The sequence below is a fragment of the Rhinolophus hipposideros genome (assembly GCF_964194185.1).
Source record: "Rhinolophus hipposideros genome assembly, chromosome: 26".
NCBI lineage: Eukaryota > Metazoa > Chordata > Mammalia > Chiroptera > Rhinolophidae > Rhinolophus > Rhinolophus hipposideros.
Genome location: NC_138072.1, coordinates 18,625,111 through 18,644,406, shown reverse-complemented (window position 1 = coordinate 18,644,406; position 19,296 = coordinate 18,625,111). Strand labels below are relative to the sequence as shown.

At 39.4% G+C, this 19,296-nt stretch overlaps 1 protein-coding gene across 11 annotated transcripts in view; it reads right to left on the bottom strand.

The window, feature by feature from the left end:
• RGS7 (regulator of G protein signaling 7) overlaps positions 1-16,964 on the bottom strand; it is a 433,144-nt gene extending 416,180 nt beyond the window's left edge. For 9 of the 11 annotated variants that reach the window (XM_081039359.1, XM_081039362.1, XM_081039363.1 and 6 more), the window contains exons 1-2: positions 16,643-16,906; positions 15,480-15,605 (exon numbers count right to left, since the gene is read on the bottom strand). In XM_081039359.1, coding sequence (XP_080895485.1) covers positions 15,480-15,557 — 78 coding nt within the window. In that variant the 5' untranslated portion in view covers positions 15,558-15,605; positions 16,643-16,906. Of the gene's footprint in view, positions 1-15,479; positions 15,606-16,642 lie in introns of all 11 variants that reach the window. The other 2 variants (XM_081039368.1, XM_081039369.1) reach the window with 1 other exon arrangement.
• Positions 16,965-19,296: the final 2,332 nt, after the last annotated feature.

The following is a 19,296-nucleotide window of genomic DNA, read 5'->3' as shown; positions in this document are numbered from 1 at the left end:
TTATGTACCTCTTCTGTTTACATCACTTTGGCCAGAGTATATCACATGGTAATGCCTAGAGGCTTGCGAGTCTGGGAAATACAATCTTTATTCCAGGGGCCATGAGCCTAGATGAAAATGCAGAGTGCTATTACTACAGAAAAAGAGGAAAAGAAATATCAAGGACAGAGAACTCACCACAGTTTTATAAAGTGACAGTGAGCTTTGATTCAAATTAATATGGCACAAATAAATTAATTAGTTTCTTATAAACTTTCGGAGTAAGAACAGCACAAGAGTTTTAAGTATGTAATACAATGCTAGTTAATGGGGAGACTTGGGATCTTCTTCCAACAGATACACTGCTTCTGAGTGAAGCCATTAAAATTCCCATCCCAAATAACTTACACTTAATACTAAGTCTTAATGCTAAGGCATCTTTAAATCAGTCGAAAGAAATGTTACAAAAAGAATAAACAACTGCATAAAACCAAGCCTTAAGAGGAAAAGAGAGATTCATTTAAACTTATCTTTCTACACGCACTTAAAAGGATAGTACCTTTTCTCGTTTTAATCAAACAAATCTCTTTTTACGTGCAGAATAGAGTGAACACTCTATATTCACTACTATTGTCCAAACTTGAACACATTGGGAATAAAAGGGCAAAGAGACTAAATAAAAGTCAAAGAGAGACAATTTCTAATTTTGACAGCATATGGGATATTTTTTAAAGCATTGAGATTTCATTCTAACTAAAAATCTGGATGCCAAAGACAGAAAGGACTTTAAAGAGCTCCCATTATTATAAAGCTAGCTCAGAAATCAAAACAAAAATAAAATTTTGGTTAGACAGAAATGTAAGTGGTCATACAGTCCTCAGGTCAAAACCATTCCTGAGAAAAATTTAATCTGTCTTTAAAAGCTCACGGTTTCTCCCAAGAAGGTATGCAAATAAGTACATGAAAAGATGCTCAATCTTTAGAGAAATGCAAATCAAAACCACAATGAGACAGTACTTTATTAGAATAACTATTATCAAAAATAACAACTGTTGGTGAGGATATGGAGAATTGTAACCCTTGCACACTGCTGGTGGGAATGTAAAATTATATAGCAACTATGAAAAATGGTATGGAGATTCTTCAAAGAATTAAAAATACAATTACCATATCGTTCAACAATTCCAATTCTGAAATTGAAAGTTGGGACTCAACTTGTATAGCCATGTTCTTAGCAGCCGTTATTCACAATAGCCAAAGGTGTGAGTAACCCAAATGTCCATTAATGGATGAATGAATAAACAAAATGTGATATACATAGACACACACACACACATACAATGGAATATTATTCAAACTTATAAAGGAAGGAAATTCTGACACATGCAATAACATGGATGAGCCTTGCAGACATTATCCTCAGTGAAATAAGCCAGTCACAAAAAGACAAATGCTATGTCATTCCACTTATATGAGTTAACCAGAGTCGTGAAATTCATAGAGGCAGAAAGTGGAATGGCGGTTGCTAAGGGCTGAGGGAAGAAGAATGGCAAGTTGTTGTTTAATGGATTTAACAGAGTTTCAGTTTGGGAAGGTAAAAAAGTTCTGGAGATAGGTGGTGGTGATAGTTGCACAACAATATGAATGTACTTACTGCCACTGAACTGTATATTTAAAAATGTTTAAAATGGTAAATTTTATGTTATGTGTGTTTTACCACAACAACAAAATAGAGAAGTAGAAAGAATGATATACCCATTTGAGCAAATATGAAAAAAAATTTAAAAGCTCATGGAGTGTGAGGTGTCATTATTTTGAGGATCCAAGACAAGTAATAAAGTAATTATCATTTCATTTACCTTTATCTTCCTTAAAAGAACCCTATGTACATACTAAAGAATTTATATCTTAAATGATGTGTTTTCTGAGATTTGCTTCAAACTAGTTAACTGTGGGATGGCAGAAGTGGGAAAGTATAAATAAAACAATATTTGCCCACAGTTAATAATTGTTGACACTATGTGATAGGTACGTGAAGGACCTTTATATTATTTTCTTTACTCTTGTATTTGTTTGAATTGTGCCACAATTAAACACTTCTAAATACTGCTTATGGTACCTTTACAATATGAAACAGTTCTAAACAAAATTATCAAGAGCCAATGAAGAGCAGCAAATTCTAAAATATATGTAAGAAAGAAAAATTTTAAAGGGAAGTGCTCCTTAGATATCATCACTTCCATTTACAGGGACATGCAGTTCCTTTTTTTCTTGGCTTTGAGAAGTAATAGTTAACATATATTGAATGTTTCCTACTTATCCAGACTTTACATGCACTATTTATATAACCCTCATAATAACCCACTGTTATTCTTATCCCCATTTTACAGATGAGAAAACTGAGACTCAAAGAGGCAAAGTAATTTGATTCAAGTTCACAGGTATTAAGTCAATTTTAACCCAGGAGTCTGATTTCAAAGCCTTAAGTTTAACAAATACTTTCTCCACTTACAGGAATATTTCTTTCCCCTTTCTTGCTAGCTAAGGACGGCCTCTTCAGTCCTGAGTTGCCAGAATTGGGGATGCCTGACTAAGGGCCTATGGAAGGAGACATTTGTTTTTTTTTTTAAGGAATAAGATCAACACCTTTGCCTCACTTGTGTCAGTAAAACCCTGAGTATTTTCAACATTAGCTTATCTCGATTTAGTTCACTTACTGAGCACTTATTAAGTGTCAGAGGCTGTAAGACCTTGGGCACTGTGCTAGGCACTCAGAACTGCAAATAGAAGCTACAGATCAACATAATATTTATTTTAGAAATCAGATGACTCAAAAATAAATAAATTTTCATATCACCCAGTTCTTCACTTTTCATGGCATGAATCACCCTACGATAAGTTGTTTGACATCTGACTGTGCCACTGTAAAAAAGCTCCATGAGGGCTCAGACCCTGTTTGCCTTGTCTACAATTCTGTCCCCAGTACCTACCACAGTGCTCAATCATAACCAAGGCTCAATGTATATGTAGTGGGCAGAGCTGAATTCTGAGTGCCCCAGCCATTCACTAATTTAACTGGAAGCGACACAGTGAAGGGTCTTTGGACCAAGCATTCTCTCATTTGTTCATTCATTCATCCACCTGTACATTCATGCAATCAATGATCAGGGACACCTACTATAGTCATTTTCCCAGGTGCTGGGAACACAGCAGTAAAAGACAGGTATGTTCAACATCGAGTTCACCAGCTCTGCCACTAATCCTGAGCCATCTCGGGCAGTCGTTCGGTTGGCATGAGTCATGGGTTTCAACTTTCTTATTGGAAAAATAGGATACCGTGTTTCCCCGAAAATAAGACCTAGCCAATCAGCTCTAATGAGTCTTTGGAGCAAAAATTAATATAAGACTGGGTATTATATTATATTATATTATATTATATTATATTATATTATAGACCGGGTCTTATAGTAAAATAAGACTGGGTCTTATATTAATTTTTTGCTCCAAAAGACGCATTAGAGCTGATTGTCCAGCTAGGTCTTATTTTTGGGAAAACACGGTACTAGTAACCAACATGCAACATTATTTAAGGAAAACAGGTATATACACAAAGGCCCTGACTCAGGGTAAGTACAACAATAAATGGCAACTATTCTAATTAACAATAAACCAAAGGTCAAAACACAAACTACCAACTGTAAAAGTGAGAGCAAGTGACAAAAGGTATTAATTTCCAGAGGAAATGCCATCTAGAAAAGTTCAGCGAGAGATGATATTAATAATAATGTGTTCTCTCTATGTGGTACTTAATTTTCTTTGGTATACATCATCTTAAATATTACGAGTGAAAATTTGCCTTAGATTTCTGTACTAGAGAAAAACATTCCAATAAACCAGTTTGTCTGACATTCAAAAGCTTTATGTGGTCAAAAAAGGTCGTATACGTTTACATTGTTCTTGGCATTGTCCGTCTAGCAATTACCAAACAGGGAAGAATCATGTCAGTTGAACTTCTGAATGGCCTACGTCGATGGGACATTCAACAAGCAGAAGATTTGTCAGGAAGATTTTCGCAAAATTTATTCTTGCAGAGAGTTTTAGTAATTTCCACAATTCCCAAAGAGTCCATAAGTATTATTTGTCAATCATTCTCAATCAGGCATTTTCACTTGTATTTCATTTCACCATCTCCATGACAGTAAAGTAGTCAGTCTCTAACAGAAGTTAAGAATCCTGCCCATGCTCACACAGCTGGTCAGGGGTAGAGTTGGAATCCACACCCAGCTCTTCTTACTCGAAGGCCCTGTCCATCCATCACTACTACTTCCCTGTGGGCTGTTTGCTTTCCTTTCAACACTTGGAGACATAAGAAAGAGAAGTGAGCTTTAAAAAAAAATGAATTCCTTATACCCCAAGTTTAAATTCTCAGCAAAGATTCCAACTACTTTAAATCCCTTTTATCTAGAAGCTCCTGGTTTTCCTGCAGTTTTGGTAGGCACTGGAATGGCTAACATGCAGCTCTGAGATGCCACAAGATAGAAATCAGCTGAAATACTTTCACTACCAGCAAATTATCTGAGGCCCTGGTATATTCGTGGCATATGCAGGTTCTGTCCTACTGAAAGACAGCCTCTATCATCTGACCTTGGAAAAGCCACCCTCTTCAGACCACTGATATTTTCCATAGGATGAAAAAATAAACTGAGTAGACAGTTGATGTCATTTATGAGATCTACCACCTCCTTATGAGGCTATTGTCTTCCTTTGAATGCGTACTTGTTTTATTCTTTTAAAAAACCATGTGTTGAGCCCTCCTTTGTTGCAACCACTGTCTGCCAAGTGCCAAGCTAAGTACATCATATTCTTTTATCTCTTCTCTTGGGTTTGATGCTAGTGACAAATACATTGGTCACAAGCCCCATAAGACTATTTAAACTTAAATTTAAATTAATTAAGATTATCTTCAAACAGCTCTATAAAGGAAATACTTTGATTGTCCATCATTTTGTAGGTAAGCAGTCTGAAGTGAAAGAAGTTAGGTTGCTAACTCACAACTGCACAGCTAAACAGTGGCAGAGCCAAGAATTAAAATCAAGACTGCCCAGCTGCAGTGCACATGCTTCACTTCAGCACAATGACTCCTTAAGAAAACTTGCCAATCATCAGAAAAGACCTAAAATAAGAAGACTCCTAGACTTATTCTTAAGAAGTAGGCTACTATCTCAAAGCTGTCATTTTCCTGTATATTTTTGCAGAAGACAAAATTACAACTTATGTCTAGAGATGGGCCCCTTACCCAAAATAATTGTCCAGCTTAGAGAAGGTGGCAGTTTTAGTGGAGCTGGAATGAAGTTCATGATTGCCATTTAGAGTCCCAACGTCCTAAGAACTTTGTTACTTGAATAAGACACAAGACAAAGGGAATTTTAAAAAGAGTAAGTTAAATTTTTATATTATCTTGGCCAATGGCAGAGAGAGAAGCAGGACCTTTTTTTTTTTCCCTAAGGAACTGGGTACCCACTTCATCATTTACAATGAGTTTATAATTAGATTGATATTTTGTAAGATAGAAGCCTCTGTAACCCTGACATTTAAATGCTTCCTTTTCACTTGCTATGAAAGCAGGAGCAAGGGCCAATTATTTGTGTCACTTATTTTCCACAATCTTGTTTTCAAGAAGACAACATTTATTAAGTCACTACCAACTGTCCAAATCCAAAATATTTCCATTTTCTCTGCAATGATCACATTCCATCACCCACACTGCCTAAAAATACCCTGATTTCCATCATTGGGTAGAACCACAAGGCTATTAAGAAGGTAATAAAATCCTGATAGAACTTATTTGCTGTACATCTGCACTTTCCTCTGATCAATTAGATTTGGGTAGGTTGGAGGTGAAAAACAAAGAAAATAAAATTCAAGCCACAAATCTTTATCTTTCCCATGAAAAGCAATTACAAAGAACAACTGGTGAGGAAAAACTCAATGGAAGACTTTTCTGCTCTGAACTCAAGGTAATTATTACCCCAAAGTCATCACTAAATTATTACTCATAAAATGTCTCTGTATACTTCTCAGTGAAAATATAATAGATGATGGTCCTATTCCATCTCAAAACATGTCAATATTTGTGTCACTAAGGGAAAATGGTCTAAAAGGTCTACATTCGATTCAGACAGATTAAATTCACATTTATAGTAGATAACACCCCTTGTCTAGAAAGGTGCTTTTAAATAATATAATTTACGATAAACACTCCATTTTGGAATTTTTCAGAAATGGTAAGACATTTCTCCTTCTCCAATGCCTGCATCCCATCCAACACTCTCATTTAGATTTCTGAGAGAGTTTCAGTCAAGAAGGTTCAATAGGTAAATGCTGTGCTTTCCTCCTCCCATGACCACATCAAAATTACAAGTAAATCATAGAACAATCAACCTGAAGAACCATATGAAGTCTAGCTGAACAGAAGTACTATAAATAAGGATATAAAGAAGCCACATGGAAACTGATAGGAGGGTCATAGACACAAAACCGGCTGGCCCGACACCTGCATGTGACAGTTCAGATTCAGGAGGAATATCTCAGATGCAGAGGTCAGCCATGAGGAGCAAGAGGTCCCATCCCCACAACAGGCTCCCAGCCTGGAACACCAGTGCTAGGAAGAAGAGCCCCCACGACATCTGGGAAAAGACACTTCATGCAAATGGAAATCACAACAACAAAAAAAATATGGGAAGCAATATTCATTCAGACAAAAAAGACTTTAAAACAAAGGCTATAATAAGAGACAAAGAAGGACATTACATAATGACAAAGGGATCAATCCAACAAGAGTATATAGTCCTTGTAAACATTTATGCATGCAACATAGGAGCACCTAAATACATAAAGCAAATATTGACTGACACAAAGGGAGAGATCGATAGGAATACAATCATAGTAGGGAACTTTAATACACTATTGACATCAATGGATAGATCATTCCAACAAAAACTCAACAAGAAAACAGTAGCTTTAAATGCCATATTAGACCAGATGAACTTAATTGAGCATTTCATCCTGAAGCAGCAGAATATACATTTTCTTTCAAATGCACATGGGCTATTTCCCAGGAAAGACCACATGTTAGGCCACAATGCAAGTCTCAATGAATTTAAGCAATGCAAGTCTCAATGAAGTCATAGCAAATGTCTTCTCTGACCACAACGGTATAAAACTAGAAATCAATTATAAGAACAAAACTGAAAAACACAAACATATGGAAGCTAAATAACACGCTACTAAACAATGAATGGGTTAAAAATGAGATCAAGGAAGAAATCAAAAGATACCTTGAGATAAATTAAAATGAAAACATAATGACCCCAAATCTATGGGACACACACAAAGCAGTCCTAAGAAAGAAATTCATAAAAATACAGGCCTACCTCAAGAAACAAGAAAATTTTCAAATAAAAATCTATACTTACACTGAAAGAAATAAGAAAAAGAACAGCAAACAAAACCTAAAGTGAGTAGAAGGAAGGAAATAATTAAGATCATGGTGGAAATAACTAAAATAGAGTCTAAATGAACAATACAAAAGATCAATGAAAACAAGAGCTGGTTCTTTAAAATGACAAACAAAATTGACAAACCTTTAACCAGACTCATCAAGAAAAAAAGACAGAGGACCCAAATCAATAAAATCAATGAAAAATAAAAAGTAACAACTGACACTATAGAAATATAAAATATTTAAGAAAATATTATGAACAACTATACTCCAACAAATGGGACATTCTGGAAGAAATAGATAAATGCCTAGAAACATACAGTCTTCCAAGACTGAATCAAGAAGATACAGAAAATCTGAACACACTGATTACAACTAAAAAAATTGAATCAGTAATCAAAAAAACTCCCAAAAAAACAGAAGTTCTGGACCAGATGGCTTCACAGGTGCATTTTACCAAACAGTTAAAGAGGAATTAACATTTATTTTTCTCAAACTATTCCAGAAAATTCAAGAGGAGGGAAGGCTCCCAAGCTCAGGCTACTATTACCCTCATTCCAAAGGACAAAGACACATTACACACACACACACACACACACACACACACATACACACACACAAAACTATAGGTCAATAGCGCTGAAGAACATGAATGCAAAAAATCCCCAACAAAATATTAGCACCCTAAATTTAGCAATATATTAGAATAATCATATACTATGATCAAGTGGGATTTATTCCTGGAATGCAAGATCGGTTCAATATCCACAAATCAATTAACATAGTACACCACATAAACAAAATGAAGGATAAAAGTCATATGATCAAATCAATAGATGCAGAAAAAACATTTGAAAAAGTCGAGCATCCATCTATGATAAAAACTCTCTGCAAAGTGGGAAAGAGGGAACAGAACTTAACATCATAAAGGCTATATATGACAAACCCACAGCTAACATCATACTCAACAGGGAAAAGCTAGAAGCATTTTCCTTAAGATCAGGAACAAGAAAAGGATGTCCTTTCACCACTTTTATTCTACATACTATAGGAAATCCTAGGCACAACAATCAAACAAGAAACAAAGGCATCCAAATTGGAAAGGAAAAAGGTCATTATTTGCAGATGACATGATACTACATAGAGAGAACCCTAAATATCCCACCAAAAAATTACTGGAACTGATAAATGAATTGAGGAAAGCAGCAGGACACAAAATTAATATTAAGAAATCAGTTGCATTTTTATACACCAATAATGAACTATCAGAAAGAGAAATTAAGAAAACAATCCCATTTATAATTGCATCAGAAAGATTACCTAGGAATAAATTTAACTACGGAGGTAAAAGACCCATACTTGGAAAACTATAAGACACTGAAAAAAGAAATTGAAGAAGATACAAATAATTAGAAGCATATGTCAGGCTCCTGGATTGGAAGAATTAACATGGTTAAAATGTCCATACTACCCAAAGCAATCTATGGATTCAATGCAATCCCTATCAAAATACCAATGGTATTTCTCACAGAACTGGAACAAATAATCCTAAAGTTTATGTGGAATCACAAAAGAACCAGAATAGTGCCGGCAATCTTGAGAAAGAACAAAATTGGGGGTATCACAATACCTGATATCAAGCTATACTACAAGGCTACAGTAATCAAAACAGCACGGTACTGGCATAAAAACAAGACACGTAGATCAATGGAACAGAACAGAGAGCCCAGAAATAAACCCATGCCTATGGTCAATTAATCTATGACAAAGGAGGCAAGAATACACCGTGGCGTAAAGACAGTCTATTCAATGAATGGTGTTGGGAAAACTGAACAGAAACACACACAAAAACTCAAACTAGACCATCTTCTTATACAATATACCATGTTTCCCCGAAAATAAGACTGGGTCTTATATTAATTTTTGCTTCAAAAAACACATTAGGGCTTATGTTCAGGGGACGTAATCCTGAAAAATCATGCTAGAGCTTAATTTCCGGTTCAGTCTTATTTTCGGGGAAACACAGTACAAGAATAAACACAAAATGGATTAAAACTTAAATGTAAGACCAAAACCATAAAACTCCTAGAAAGAACATAAGCAGTAAGCTCTATGATATTGAGCCGAGTAATATTTTTTTCTGCTATGTCACCTCAGGCAAGGGAAACAAAAGAAAAAACAAATAAATGGGACTACATCAAATTAAGAAGTTTTTTCATCAACAAAACAATGAAACAAAAAGACAATCTATCAAATAAGAGGAGATATTCGCCAATGATACATCTAACAAGGGGTTAATATCCAAAATTTATTTTAAAAAAAACCCTCATACAACTCAACACTAAAAAAACAAACAATCCAATTGAAAAATGGGCAGAGGACCTGAACAGACATTTCTCCAAAGAGGACATACAGATGGCCAATAGACATATGAAAGGATGATTAATGTCACTAATCATCACAGAAATGCAAATTAAAACCACAATGAGCTACCACCTCACACCTGTCAGAAAGTCTAACATCAACAAATTAACCAACAACCAGTACTGAATGTCAACTGTAATTGAAAAATTTTTTAAAAAAAAAGAAATCTGAAGGCTAAAGGCTCGGGGGTTTGAGACTATTTGCAAACATTCGTTCCTTTTCTAATGGGATTTTTTCTTGTTATCACCTGTAAATATTCTTCGCTCTACTAACACCGTAAAACCAGATGGATCAAAGGAACTAAGGCTCACCATGTCAAACGTTATTTTTTATAATGGTGTTTGATGGGGGTATATTGACAGCCTCTTGATTGACCAGATTGGACAATCCTGAAGAAACAAACGCACTGAGTTCCTGTGGAAAAACATCACCTAATGCACTACTAGGAGACGAGTAATGTCCACAGCTCAGTCTCTTCCAATGAGGAAACAAATTACTCCCTTTTCTTGCAGGCGTGTCTATTTTCACAGAACAGACTGCCCTCAGAAATAGATCTCAAAGACAACGTCTAGGTCAAGCCCATCAGCATTACTGATCTTCCTATTGGACTGATAGCTCCCATTGGGCCTCCATGTAACAAAGGCCAGTGGTTCCATCTGGCTGGCTCTTTAAGAATAGTGCAGTCTTAATCCTTGAAGATTAACTTGTTGGACCCCATACATGGTGTGGTGCCAATTTTAAAAGCACCTATCTGAGTGGCTGTGCATAACAGGTCCTCAAACAAGGACGATATCGCTCTCTTCTCCAAAAGACATCGTTTGCTCTTCTACAACTAAAGTGAGTAGCATCTTAGGGGAAAATTGTATCTCCACTCTTAGGTATTTTTTTGAGAAAAAATAAAATAAGAAGGAAGAAACAAATGGAAAGAGAGTGACTAGACGGTAGATGAAGAGAGAGGAGAGGAGAGTGAATGGGTGAGGGGAAAGGTGAGGTGAGGGGAGAGGCATAGTGAACTTCACAGGTTTACTATTCCCAAAAACATGTTCATTCCACTAAGGTAGTGAATGAGGAAGACATTTTCATTTTCTTTTATGAAAGCCGGAGCATAAATGGTTGCTGCAGTAATATCAGAAGTTATTGGTCATTTTGAGCATTCTTGCTCGTAAGAAGCCAGCATGCCAGCCAATTTAAAATATCGGCCCCAAGGTGCCCCAGATATTTTGTCTTTTCAAATGCAGAAATGTCAGCCTCTGGACAAAAAGGGGTGTATGCTGTCTAGTGGACAGTACGTCGGCCAGATAGCAAATTTGAAATGTGCCTCCTTGTACCCTGGGTTGTAGCTCTGCTGTCCTTTTCAGACAGGACCACCCCCAGGAATTTGCCCAAAGCAGACCAAGAACAAGAGTAGTGTTTGAGGGCCGCTCGGTGGCTCAGGCGGTTAGAGCTCCATGTTCCTGACTCCGAAGGCTGCCGGTTCGATTCCCACATGAGCCAGTGGGCTCCCAACCACAAGGTTGCCAGTTCAATTCCTTGAGTCCCGCAAGGGTAAAGATTGAACAGGGCACCTAGAACTGAGCTGCCTCCCAGATGGCTCAGGTGGTTGGAGCGTGGGCTCTCAACCATGAGGTACCCAGTTCAATTCCTCGAGTCCCGCAAGGGATGGTGGGCTCCACCCCCAGCAACTAAAACTGAACAGGGCACCTTGAGCTGAGCTACCGCTGAGCTCCCATCCTCTCAACCACAAGGTTGCCAGTTCGACTCCCGCAAGGGATGGTGGGCTGTGCCCCTGCAACTAGAAAATGGCAACTGGACCTGAAGCTGAACGGCACCATCCACAACTAAGATTGAAAGGACAACAACTTGATTTGGAAAAAAGTCCTGGAAGTACACACTGTTCCCCAATAAAGTCCTGTTCCCCTTCCCCAATAAAATCTTTATAAAAAAAAAAAAGAGTAGTGTTTGAGCCCACAACCCAAAGCAAAACTGAATTCTGAATTGTCACTTCTACAAACATTTCAGGAAGCTAGTCTGAATCCAATATGTGCTAGGTGGATCTAGTCTTAAGGAAGTTAATTACTTCGAATTTCATTCTCATCAAGGGCTGTCTAAAGAGAGCCTAGGAAATCCCAGGAATAAAAGTGGTCAAGCCTCATATTTTACGAGCTTTTAAATAAGGTGTTCTCAAGTAGTACATAAAATGGCATAATCACTCTAACTCAATCACTTGCTTTTAAAAAAAAATAAAGCAGCACTGTAAATCAGAAAATTAGTAAGGCAAATTTTGTCCATACAGATTTTTTTAAATATACCTCTGACATCAAATAAAGCCCACAGAGATTCTTCATATTAAACCAGAAAATTACCGGCAAACATCTGAGACGGACTTGCAGGTGCCATTCCCGATTGTGAGGCAGCATTACTATCCCCTGTACTCTTCACCATGGTGGCACTCACTCTGCCTGGAAGGTCTTATAGCTCTACCCATTGTACTTTTTTTTTCCATAACGTCACTATGGAATTCTTTATAGGAAAAAAAAAACACCTGGAATTTTCCCATTACTTGGAGGAAATATAGTCCATATGATGATAATCAAAATGGAGAGATATCAGATGAACAGAAGAAATTCACGCATCCCAGCTCTCTTCTGTGTATTCCACTTTGGTACCCATTCACCGTTTCCTGTCCCTCTTAGGAATGGTCTAAGTGCCATTCATAGCCTATCAAGATAAAATGGAAACAGCATACACATATCTTTAATGTGTGTAACTGATCAGAATCCTGGAAGTAAATGAGAGGTGGCTTGGGGGAGGAAGAGAAATTGTTTAGTTCAGAAGCTACTTGCAAGACCTTTTTCAACAGTAAGATAGAAATGGAAAATTGTCATGAATCAGTAAAACAGCCATTTCTCTATGCATTCTTTCCACTGTTATTGAATAATGTACTATGGGACTGAAAGTTCTTTTCTAAACCTAGGATTGACTTCATGATTAATAGGCATTTGTAACATAGTGCTTAATTTTTTTATGCAGGTGGAGCAGTTGAACTATCCTAATACATCTATTCAATTTATACCCCTCTCCCACTACTTTGCTCTTCTTTGCATTAAAATTTGGCCTCTACTGAGAAGATATTGAGTGGTAGAAATGAGATAGATATACGATAGAAAACACAGAGACAAAATGGTCACATGAAATCCATTTGTCACATAGTATGTGCATATGGACATGGACTATTAGACTTGGTAACTAGCAAATGATAACCAAGGACACTGTTTCTTTATATAAACTATGTGCTACTTATTTATACATTATTACTTACATCACAAACAAAACAAATAGCATATGCTTAGAGAACAAAAGGATAAACAGGCAATCCATAGTTAAGCATTATGAGCAAAATTTGCTGAACTGAGTTGTTTTTTCCAGTAACAATTTATCAAGGAAATCTTTTCTAAAAATAAATTATATGTTTCATTAACCCTAAACAAAGAGCTAATGAAAGGAGGTCAAAATAAGTAGCACAAGCAGTTCTAAACTTAACAAAATAGTAACGTCTAAAAGAATGAGGCATTATATTCTCTCCCTGAAGTCATCACAGTCTATTAATTTACAAGCATCACCAATAGCAATTTGTTGCTATACATTTTATACAATAAACTGAAAGTTATCAACATAAGATCAGAATCACTAAATAATCCAATAACTATTTCTAAAACTCCTAGCCTTGTTTTTCATTTATTCAAATGATAATTGGCTAAATTACACACATAGACGGATGTCATATTAAGTTTATTCCTAATCAAGATTAATTAGTTGTCTGATCAATTCAAGCCCACTTTTATGAGGAAACAGAGACTGTAGCGTTCAACCTAACAAAAGTAGCTGACTACTGTAATTGTACATCCAAAAGTCCAACTCTCCACATTGCACACACCTATAAGATAGAATTTATAATTTTTACATCTTGCCTATTACAAAATTCGGTCATACCAAACAATAAAAACATAATAAATGCCCCCAAATAGTTCTGCCCCCAAAGAGTTCTTCTCAGAACCTGCCCCCAAACAGTTCTTCTCAGAACACACACCTGCCCCCAAATAGTTCTTCTCAGAACCAACTCTATATAGAATGGGCAAATATCCACTAATTTCAATCAGTGTAGAAAAACAGTAGTAATAATTTAGGCTCAAGTAGGTTATCTTCTTGCTTTATCCAGTTGGGATGCTTTAAGACTAAAATAGACAACTCATCTCCTTTCTTTTGCTTATCATACTGTGTTGTTCCAGACTCACATAAAACTGCATTCACAGGTACACAATTTAGTACTGTCTGTAAGGCTAGAAAAATAAACAGCTAGTATTGGGTCAAGATGCCCATGTATCTTCACATTAAAGCAATAACAGCATTCCCTGACACACATATTCAGCACGACCTTTTAAAGATCCTGGGCCACATATAAGGAAAGTTTTGATTAATTACAAGTCAAGGTGGTACATTGCTTTTCATCTTTGTTCATAACCAGTCCTGGTCTTCTAGCTGCAAGAACAAATGCAAACTCATCCTGACTGTTCCATGGGGTCACGCTAATCCAAGTCTTTAAAAATTTTCTTGGTTTCAAGGTGCAATTTCCTTTTTACCATTGCTAATGGTAATTGAAGAAATCCTGTCCAATAAGCACCACAGATAATATGCTAAAGAAAAAGTAATAACAGAACAAAATGCAATAGAAATGATTGGTACAAAAGTTAAATAAAAAATACACTATCCTCAATTTTAGTAATATTGTTGATTATAACCAGAATGAAGTTACCTAAGCAACCACTCTGAAGCATGCACAATATTCAAATGTATCTTTATTATAATGGCTCAATATCTAGAAGTTTGTTGCTGATAGTCTTGTTATAAAATGCATAAGCTGCCAGACCAGTTTGTGGCAAAAAAAGACAAAAAAAAGAAAATCTCTGGAATATAAAGATTTATTTTATGGACATATGGCACTAGAACATAAGTACCCCTAAGCAGAATTATAAAAGTAACACAAAGTAAAAAAATCATTTAGGCTAAGACAAAAACAAACAAACAAAAAACCCTAGAATTGTTTGGTTGGGAGCAAAATCGTTAAATCACCCAGGCATTCGCAGGCACATTCACTCTTGCCACAAAACTGCAAAGTGGTCTATTTTCATTTCTAATGTTAAATGTCTATATTATTATTATAACCTAAATGCTTAGGGATAGTACAAGGTAAAGCTTCTAAAAATGATTAAAGATGCTATAAAATCACCTGCGTAACAAACAAAATATGTGGGATACTCCAACGTGCAGCTGTTGGCTGACCGCAGATTAAACTCTGTCAATCAGCAGGGAGACGTGTGAGTGCAGAGCTGACTGGCCTGACCACTGCACTGTGTGTGCACACTTGGGAATAGCAGATGGTCCTCACGTACAGTGTACAGTCCTGGGTCATCTGGGGAATCCACCAGGCCAGAAAGTTGACATGTACTTTGACTTGGAGGGGTGGTAGTAAGGAAGACAGAAGTTTCCCCTTTTTCCAAAAAAGTGAAGAAATTCTTACCTTTCTGTACACCAGCATGTTGGGTGATTCATCTGCCACCCCGTTGCTGGTCTGCCCATAGTTATTCCCTTGGGCCATGTCACCCACACTTGGTTCGCTCTGGGGTACAGGAATTATCAGTCTGTGCTGCAAAGGGTGAGAGGAACTTCAGTGAGGTCCGAATGGTAGTGGGTAAGGGGGTTCACTCTCTCGATTCACCTTCACCATCCATAACACCCACCTCACATGGAGCATGCTTACACACTGGGGTGGGTTGGAGGAAATGGCACGGGAATAGCTTATTTTTTAATGAATTTAGACCTCTATTACCCCCAGGGAACTGTAAGAAATGACAACCTTTTAGTTAAAATAGTCACTTGGCTCTAGTTTTAAATGGAATTGATTTTTCTGAATACTCCTGTTAAAAAGTGTTTGGTGCTCACCCGACAAAAAGCCCCACGGTGACCATTTTCATACTACAGAGAGTTCTCTTCTCTCCCAATGTTTGTTCCCAATGTTTGCGTGTCCACTTGATGTTTCCCCAAAAGGGCGACACCCTGCGCAGCACACTTTCTCCCAGGGGTCTGTCTAGTTTTTCCACAGGCAGTCGCCTCAGCCTTGCCCATTCCTCGCGCCATTCTCCAGCACTTGTTTCCTCTTTATTCCCCGGGGACTCCCACACAGAGCCAGGGTAGCTTCTCCTACTTTCCCCTGCCTGCGCGCCTCGCCACTGGTTCCTCTCCTCTCTCCCCACTTTGCTTCGGAAGTCAGGACGCAATCCTGCCCAATCTTTGCGAGAAGGCAGCAGAATCCATCCCGGCGACAGGAACTGGTGGGAGTTCAACCCTTCAGGCAATTACCTTGGTCACCATGGGGAGCAACCTAACTGAGAAGCCTCAGAGCCACCAGCCAAAGAGAAGAAAACAAGCAAGCCCCAGCTCCCTGGCGAGGCTCTCCCGGCAGCAGCAAATGGCAGGCGAGCCTGTGCCCCGCGCGGCGGCCGCGGCCAGACCCGGGCAGCAGTTTCAGCACCGTGGACCGCGGCGGGAGCGCAGCGCCCACAGCTCCGCCGGGGCGCAGGGCTCCTGGGGGTGGGCGCAGCTCCGGGGAAAGGGTGGGTGCAGGGCGGGGACCTGGAGGTGTGGGGTGGCGCTGCCTCCTCCCCTCCCACGTCCCCTATTTACCTCCTTGGCCAAGGTCACGGCCCCACGGCGGCTCCCTCCCGGGCGCGCTGGAGCGCAGGCGGTGTCAGCTGGCGGCGAGCGGAGCAGCGGAGCAGGACAGCTTCATCACACTTGGCGCATGCGGAACCCACGCCGCCCGGGCTCCGCCGCTCGGGCGACCGCCACCCTCGCCGCCGCCGTGCACGGGCGGCTCCGGCAGCTCGCGCCCGCTCCCCCGGCCGCCTGGTCGGCTGGCTCCCTCCTCCGCTTCTCCTTCTGGGCACTGGGACCAGCGGAGCGCGCGCGGGAGCCGAGAAGCCCAGCCCGTGCCCGCCACTGGGAGGGGGAGGAGGGGGCAGTCACGTGGGACTGGGGCGTCCAAAGGTGTGGGCTCCGCGGAGCGCGGCCACCCCGCCCGGGCCTCCCGGGCCTCCCCGCCCGCCCGCCCAAGTGCACGCGCTGTGGAAGGCCTGGAGGTCCGAGCTGCGCGGAGTGTAAGCCGGAAGGGAGGGGGGCCGGCGGACGGAGGAGCGGGCGGGTGGGTGGAGGGAGCCCAGTGCAGCCAGCAGGTTTCATCACGTGCCCGATGACTCCGCCGGCAGCGCGAGGGAAGCAGTTGCCTGATTACCGTTATACTTAAATAACGAGAATGCGGAGATACTGAGCCGTCCCGGGAGGGAAAGAAACGGCCAGGGCCAAGTGAGTCATTCAGTTTCCTCCCAACTTGGAGAAACGGGAAATGATTTGGAGGCTTCCAACTTGAGGTGAGAAATCTGGCCACCTGTGACTTGGAAGGGCCACCCCCCAAGCCCGGTCTCTCCCTCTGATAGAAGGTGCGCAGAGGAACTTCCTCTTACCCACTACTCCCATCCTCCAGCAGTTTTCAAAGAGGGCCTGGGGTGCTGGTCCCCCAGAATCAACCCCCAGGTTGCTGCCACTAACTCTAATGTAAGGATTACAATGACCTGATGGAGAATAATCAGTTTTATTCCAGTGACAGTAACGAAGCTTGTGTCTGGCTTTCCGGGGCGGGGTTGGGAAGCTATAAAAATCTGAAGTTCTCCTTCCTCATTTGGGCCAGTTGTCCGGGAAAGACAGAAGATAAGGAAGCCGGTCCCTTCTTAATCGCCAGGTCTAAACAAACGAGAACTTGCCCCTCGACAGGACAGCGATTCCAAACAAGCACAGGAGCCCTGGACCAATGCATTTCCCCAGCCCCGCCCAGAGCCTGTCAGGTATCACTAAAAACACCTCTCCTCTGCTCTAAATACTATAGGGAAAGGATTACTATCCCAAATACTTTACACACACCCTAGTCTGATCCATCTCTCACTCTTCCTCAATTCCTAAAATATTTCCATTGTGTGCTCTGGAAATTATTATCTTTTTCAGCAAAATCGCCATTTTTTTTTTCAACTTCTCTGAATATTTCCTTAACATTCTTGCTCTAGCCAAAAGCGACCTTTCCTTCTGCAGCCCCTCTCTCCCGCTTGGCACCGTCTACTCCTGGGAAGTTGCTGTGCGTTGGATTAGTAAATTTGGAAAGAATAACTGGGTGTGCCCACTCACAGGAAGAGGTCACAGATTGACCGCTTCCTCTTAAGGAGGAATTGCTTGAAGGAGGCAGGTTTTCTTCTTTGCATCTCTAGAGAGAGGTTCTGTGCCTTAGGGGACCCTGCCCTAGTTCAGCACTAAAGGATCATTCCCATTAATCAACACACAGAATAGAACCAACTTTATCTATTTTTTGCATGGTGTGTAAAAAAACAATGGCCTGCTGCTCAGGAATCCATCCATCCACCACATAGATATGATATTATATCTATATACGGATATGTATGTGCAGAAAATTTCCCTTGATACACTTTCTATTTATTACTACCCTGTTTTACATTCAAAAATTTTCTTTTACACCAGAAACTACCTCTCTTCTCATTCTATCTTGAACTTCTTCCATTCTGGCAATGACCTGCATGTTGGTAATCAATGGTCCATTCTCAGTTATCACATAAATTGACTTTTTAATAGAAGTTCAAGTTGATGCCCCTTGCCTTCTGGGAAACTTTCTACATTTGGCTACCAGGACACTAGTCCTTATTATTTCTCTTCTACATTACTGGTTGTTCTTTCTCAGCCTCATTGCTTATTCCTCTTTAGCTTTTTCACCCCTAAATTTTGGAAGTACCTCTAATCTCAACTTTTGGCCCTCTTTTTCTCTTCAGTTTATGTGCACTCTCTAGGTGAGTTAATTCAGACTCACACCGTTAAAAGATACTTAAATACTAGTAACTCTCAAATGTATACCTTTAACCTACACCCATCCGCTGAAATCCAGTCTGTCCATTGCGTACTTCATATCTCTATTTGAATATCTGATCGTTGTCTGATTCAATTTCATAATAACAGAGATATTGTCTATTTATTTTACAGCTACGTCTATCAGGCATAGTACAGTGTTGGGCCCACAATAGATACAAGTTAACTAAATGATGGTGTGTGTAATAATAATAATGTAATTTTTATTTTTTGGAATACATTGTTTACATTATTATCTCATTCAATCCTTACTAAAATTCTGCAGAGGTGATTATAATTGTTATCTCTTTTATGTCGATCAGAAAATTAAGTAAACTGCCCAGTACAACCCACATAACAAACAGTGGCTGTGTTGGATT